Source organism: Saccoglossus kowalevskii, chromosome 1 (assembly GCF_978046115.1).
Source record: "Saccoglossus kowalevskii chromosome 1, keSacKowa6.1, whole genome shotgun sequence".
In the NCBI taxonomy this organism is placed as follows: Eukaryota; Metazoa; Hemichordata; class Enteropneusta; family Harrimaniidae; genus Saccoglossus; species Saccoglossus kowalevskii.
Genome location: NC_140641.1, coordinates 37,626,036 through 37,632,277, shown reverse-complemented (window position 1 = coordinate 37,632,277; position 6,242 = coordinate 37,626,036). Strand labels below are relative to the sequence as shown.

Genomic DNA, 6,242 nt, shown 5'->3' with positions numbered 1-6,242 from the left:
GGTTATTTTCATTCATCCATCCATCTATTTCTTCCTTCGTTTGATCTTTCGTTTAATCTGGCTATATTTTTATGTACTTCCCTTTACGTTTCAAGTGAATAAGTCATAAATGGACATAGCGCCGCCAGCGTTCGTATTGTCAAATTAAGTACCCTGTGGTTTGCACACGAACTCAGTGTGTGTGGTCGATTTGATTTAGGCTTATATGTAATGCAGAGAAAGAACATTCAGCTGTACAAAGGCAAGCAATCAGGACGTGACCTGCAATGTGGAATCGTTATCTATTGAACTATGTAATAATGCATTGTTTTGCCCACAGTACAAAGTCGTATTTATTTTTTCATCGGATTATCAAGTATGACTCAATGCAGAGAGTTTTTACATTTTGGCATCTTTTCAAACTTTTCTTTACTAAGAAAAGCTACAATTGTTGAAAAGTGTTTCTATGATAGACTGCTTTTCTTAGAGTCAGTGGTATTGAACGAACTTGAATAGTACCAGCGACCTCAGCGTCGAGAATGTCTCACAACTAAATATTATTTTGTCTTTTGGCCCATGGCTGAGAATTGTCAAAAACGCTACCCACATACCTGTATATGTATGTATGTACAGGTATGATGCATGTTGGTATTGTGATGGATTACAATCAGACTAGCCATGTCGTGACAATTTTATTCTTTTATGTGATAATTTCTCAAAGAACAAGTTTGTATATTCTCTCGCGTTGACGCGAAATTTCCACTGCGCCCTCTATAGTTGTCATCGCGTTTCGTTTTTTGGGGGTGATATTTTGGTCTGATCTCTTCTTTGCAACTATAACAGTGACACACGCGTGGCCAGACGCGTAAAATTGTACTCACGCATACTTTCCTCGTTTGGAAGTGTTCAACTCCCGGGTTCGAAAACGTCACTGTAGCATGAATAATTAATAGCAAATGCGCCTCGGAATAGACCAGTCGTGGTAATTTCGCATAGGGCCTAGATTTAAGAAAGAATTATAAAATTGAGACAGCTACCAATGCGAGGTAAAGGGAAAGAGGAGTGGGTCTTGCAATTGGGTCGATTGCTAAGAGATCATGTAACAGTGCCATTGCACTGAAGTGATGGCAACAATCATCTTGTCTTATGATATGATGCGCCAATGGGGTCCAGGTAAACAGTATAATAACACCACTGGCTTTAGGTCTGTAATAAGTAACACAACTGGCCGGGCGTTTGTAACGGTTTATGAAAAGGAAGCTACATTTTTGGCAGGGAAGTCCTTGCATTATCTTTTTCTACGTCAAAGTATATTTATAACAACCGATTAGAAATAATTACCGATAGTCTAATTTTAGTCTAATTGGTTATTTTTTGTGTAGATCTACTTTTCTAGAAAAGATGTTATGGATGCAACAAAAGCAACTGTCCACGAATCGGGAAAAACACGGGCAATTTTAATATTGGACCATGGGTATGTTAGATGCAGTGGTGGTGCAGCAATTGAAATAAAATGTTGAATCAAAAGAAATAGACTCTCGGTAAATTTAATTGTAGATTCACGTGTAATTTTCTGGTGGGCTAATAATTTGTACCTGTGTTCTGATAATTTGCATGTAAGTATAGACCTCAGAGAGGGGCCTGAAATAGAAGTGATACAAACAAGTCATGCACCCTACACAGTCTACTACATTGAAAGGTTATATTACATGTACGTGACTGTCCTATGATAGGAATTTACACGTGGGTGACGAACTGGCAAACTGTCTAATTATTGACCAAATTAAAAAAAAAATCAACTATGGAATCCAGTGCCAAATAATGGAAATTCTTGTTGTGTATTACAATCTGTTGTCATCTTGGATGTAATTTTATTGAACAATTCACATAATATGTTAAATATTGTTAATAAACAACTCATTTATATACATTTCATATTACATGTCAGTGATGCAGAACAATGTAGTAAATAATAAATAAATATATCAAGGGTCTGAAAGTTGAATGAAAATAAACCGATATATAAATGGACATGGCTAATCTTGGATCAGATTGTTGTATAATTTCTACACGCTAATGCGGACACTCTTCATTACAGACACCATTAGACTTCTTTAACGTGTCACTGGTCATATACCCACAGATAACATCCGACAATCTGTTGAAAACGACGTAAAAACTGTTTCGTGTTGAGTGGCATGAGGCCAGTCAGGCTCCCGGTAACTCTACTGGATGTTAAAATCAAGAAGCGAGAACCAATTTCACTTTGATGCTGGGTGCAACAAATAAGACCTGCCTAAAAATAAACATAAACAGTACATTCATTTCCACTAGTTAATACAGACGAAATGTAGATAAATGTTGACTGTGTAATGATTGGCCAGTGTTGGGTCACGTGGGGTTATGGCCGCGCATGAAATTCCTTGAATACTAGTACGCAAATTGAAAGCGAATCAGATGATGAAAACAAGATTCCGAATTACAATGGCGGAAATATACATGTATGCTTTACTTTCTATGGTGAAAGGGATGAAAACAATCATATATTATTATTGATATAAATCTTGATATTGTTAAGATACTAGTATCTAAAAAATTTACATTTAATTTAGCGAAATTCCAGTGATTTTCTTCGTTATTTAAAGTGAATTGTTCTGCCTTAATTCTTTGAATTTTAAATCGGCTCGAACTATCGGAAACCACGCCGTTTACAGTGTACTTTATTTTAACTATTACTAGTATATATAAGAGTTAGTGAATACATAGTCCGTAGAAAACAACCCAGTTAATGAATTGAACACATCATCCATGTTGTTCTTCGATAATATGCACGTTGTACCTGTATTGCCAGTAAGGAAGTTTTGCAAAAGATCCTGGAAGTGAAGAATATGCGGAGAAATAATTTACTGTGCTGCATGTACAATAACATGTGAAAGAATAAACTTGTGTAATAAAACGAAAAATCATCATATCTCAGCTTTAGATTCATGCTGATGTTCACATATATCTTATTATGAGATAAAAAACATGTTCTGATGTAAAAAAAATACTTTCGTCATCGCGTGCGTTAGTTTGAAACCTAGATTGCAAACGTGAGTTTTCTGTTTCCAATCGTCTTGCCGATCCAAATTAACCTTAATCATTTTTTTTATTATTGAATATATATTTTGTTGTGATATTGAATACTGTTACATTAAGCGGTGACATTTATGAACTCACCAAAACCATCTTTGGAAAAAGAAATAATCTCCCCAGGGAATGATAATCAACGAGTCCAATAAAGAGGTTTCTAAGTGGCAATCAATGGTTCGTATCTCTGCATCTCGGTTTCCATGGCAAGGCTGGAATAGTACATATATGTTTGACTGGATTAGTATATTACCAGTTGTATTGTGAACGGACTAATGATAGCACAGTATATGTATCCAGAACGCAGTAACGTCAATACTAGTAAGTTACATATTGTAAAATACTTCATTTTAGCTAGAATTAATTTTCACAGAATAGACTTTTTTGGTGTTTTGTATGGAATTTATTTTCACTGATTTTTGACAAGTTGAAAGTAAAATTTGGGAAAAATGTATATTGATTTTATTTTCACTAAATCATTCCTCCAGCGAAAATACTCGTAACGAAAATTAGTTCCAAGCGAAAATAAAATATTCCACAGTATATACGTATATATATATAATTATGTATTTACTTTTGATATACTATGCTTATGCATTGTATCGACACATTCTTACATAACTGATAATATTATATATGTTATATGACATTTAAGTGGGAAATTAGTCAAAAACTGAAATGTATAAGAATATTTCTTATTCTGTTTGATTATTACACAGTGTCGATGAAAGGTAAACGAGTTTGGTCCTTGGAATTGTTGACGGTGTAGACATATCCGTGCACGTAATGTAACTACTTACTTCACTGTTGGGGTATATGACGCACATTCTTCTTTGTCTTCTTAAACCTTCGTCGAGTGACCTTGTCAATAACATTTGAAGTAAACATATCGCGATTGTTCATATAAAGTGATATCGTTCGTGGATGTGACAGCTTATTACTGATCACTGATAGAGTTGCCACCATTGGTCAGAGATTATCCAATAAGATTCATGCTATGATGTCACGTGACTAAATGTTAAACAATAGCAAACCGCTAACAAAAGAGTCACTGTACGATTTCCTGTAGCCGATACAAATCATAACGAACTCTATTATTTTGAATAGTAGTAGTACATGTGTTGTGAAATGTATTATAATCAAAAAATAGATTAATGACACGACAGTCATGTAGAAGTTCGAGTTTGCTTCTTTACACGAAATCTTGTTCTGGTTCACCTTTATTGTGTATCAGCCGACAGACAGCGCAACAGGTGTCGGAATGATTCTTCATAGTGTGATTAGCTTGTGCTGCGCCCTCAGCGACGGTTATTAATACATTTTTTACCCATACATCGCACACCCGTCAACACCCGTTTTTGTGGATGTGTACCACTAATATGTCGATACTAAGAGTATGAGTTACGTGAATTATATACTACAATACACGGTAGATTTACATAATTTAACGATGAATATTTATTTAAGACACTCGACCTCATCATGCGATGTCATGGTTATTCATTCGTATTTGACTCAGTATTACACAGTGGTAACATATGCATCAGTCACATGTCCCTTTAAGTCTTATATTGGTTAAGTTTCGAGTACTTGGTTATTTGTTTTTTATTGATTGAACTTTGTTCTTATCTTTGCCCTAAGATTGTAATTTAATTCAGTTGCAGACTTGTTGACCTTAATATTTACGCCGTAAAAATGCTGCACGTGAAAATCTGAATACGGATAACTAGGATATTGGAGGCTGTTACAAGCTACTGTTGTCAGACTGCTTTGCTTCCACAGTGACAACAATCACTAATCAATTCACAGAAAACTTATAGTTTAGTGATTTGTTAATTATTATATCTGCATAAATGTTACGTCAACTAGATGAATTTGCTATCTTTCCACTAGTGACAGAATAGTACGTTATATTATGAACGTGTTGTTTTTTCGTCATCGTCAGTTATGAATCGTATCGGTATGCCACGAACAAATGTGACGAAACAACACCCCAAGATTTCAGGTAAAGAAGCAAACTCGCACTTCTACATGACTGTCGTGTCAGCTTTGCGTGGACAAATCTGAAACAAATTAAGATCACGATGAAATACCCACAGTTGATACGTTTAGACTAAATGACCTAATGAAACTAACTAATGTAAACATGCTGAATTGACAAATAGAAATGGTTTAGCGTAATAGGCGACGCCGTATAACCCTTGTCTGATAAAGTCATTGTATTGGGGGCTGGCAGAATAAGGGGTAAACCACGCATATAAAGAGAGGAACATAGCACTGGCGAGGCTCGCGTATTGTATATAATCAGAATAAAAAAGTCTTAGTCAATCCTCGTGACTTTGCATACGCAGTTATAAACCATATATAACACGACATTTAGGGTTGCCTCATCGAGTTTCTCGTAACATACATCGTGATTAGTAGTCAATACGCAAATACGGAAGCCGGATTCAGGATTAAATAAAACTAAATATATTTCCTCATAAATACTTTCATGCCTTACTTATTTCCGGGGTTATTTATGAATCTGAAACAATGCTATTGACTACATGTATATAGAGACGCCGTATCCCGTTCTTTGCCATGACTGGTCTGTATGAGGTGACATGGAGTTGTATAGAATTACACAGCCATCCGAATGTACTATTCCCAAGTTCAACTTGGTTTGGTGCGATATTTTTTCACCGTGTTCGCTCAAAAGATATCCAGGGTCCAGAACACGCTTACTTGGACCTGGGGTTATCCTTTCACATGCTTGGTTCGCAAAACTTACAACCAATACAACCACTAAGCTAGCCAATGTGTGGCGCAGTCGTTTGTTCGTCAAACAACTAATAAATGTACTAGTTCTCTGAGATTGAAGTAACAACTTGAATGGCGGGGGAATAATTAAGTTGACTCAACAAGATTATTTATCAGATCCGTCTGTGGTGATTATTGATACATATAGAAATGTGCATCAACCAATTTTGGTCACTCAATAATTTACTATTTATTTGAGTGTATTTCCTAGTATCGATTAAATCAAATTGTTAAGACATTATTCCGCGCATGCTCTGTAATGTCACCTGTATATAATCAATCACAGACTGAACTGAAAGGTAAACACAGCATTATGACCTCCGGTCCGACTT

General features: G+C 35.6%; 1 protein-coding gene across 1 annotated transcript; it reads right to left on the bottom strand.

Annotated features, from left to right (window-relative positions):
* Nucleotides 1-1,838: 1,838 nt before the first annotated feature.
* LOC146750882 (uncharacterized) lies at nt 1,839-4,046 on the bottom strand. The gene is made up of 4 exons (XM_085496210.1): nt 3,909-4,046; nt 3,199-3,320; nt 2,819-2,852; nt 1,839-2,275 (listed from the first exon to the last, which is right to left on the bottom strand). The coding sequence occupies exons 1-4, from the start codon at nt 3,981-3,983 to the stop codon at nt 2,102-2,104; spliced, it is 405 nt and encodes a 134-aa protein (XP_085352336.1). The 5' UTR covers nt 3,984-4,046; the 3' UTR covers nt 1,839-2,101.
* Nucleotides 4,047-6,242: the final 2,196 nt, after the last annotated feature.

What these genes read in the sequence shown, in the direction of transcription:
- LOC146750882 (XM_085496210.1), bottom strand. Translation starts at nt 3,983, where the DNA reads ATGTTATTGACAAGGTCACTCGACGAAGGTTTAAGAAGACAAAGAAGA. An exon ending in TTTTTCCAAAGATGGTTTTG is followed by an intron (nt 2,853 to 3,198) that starts GTGAGTTCATAA and finishes CTTCACTTCCAG; the next exon opens with GATCTTTTGCAAAACTTCCT. An exon ending in CTTCCTTACTGGCAATACAG is followed by an intron (nt 2,276 to 2,818) that starts GTACAACGTGCA and finishes GTTTATTTTTAG; the next exon opens with GCAGGTCTTATTTGTTGCAC.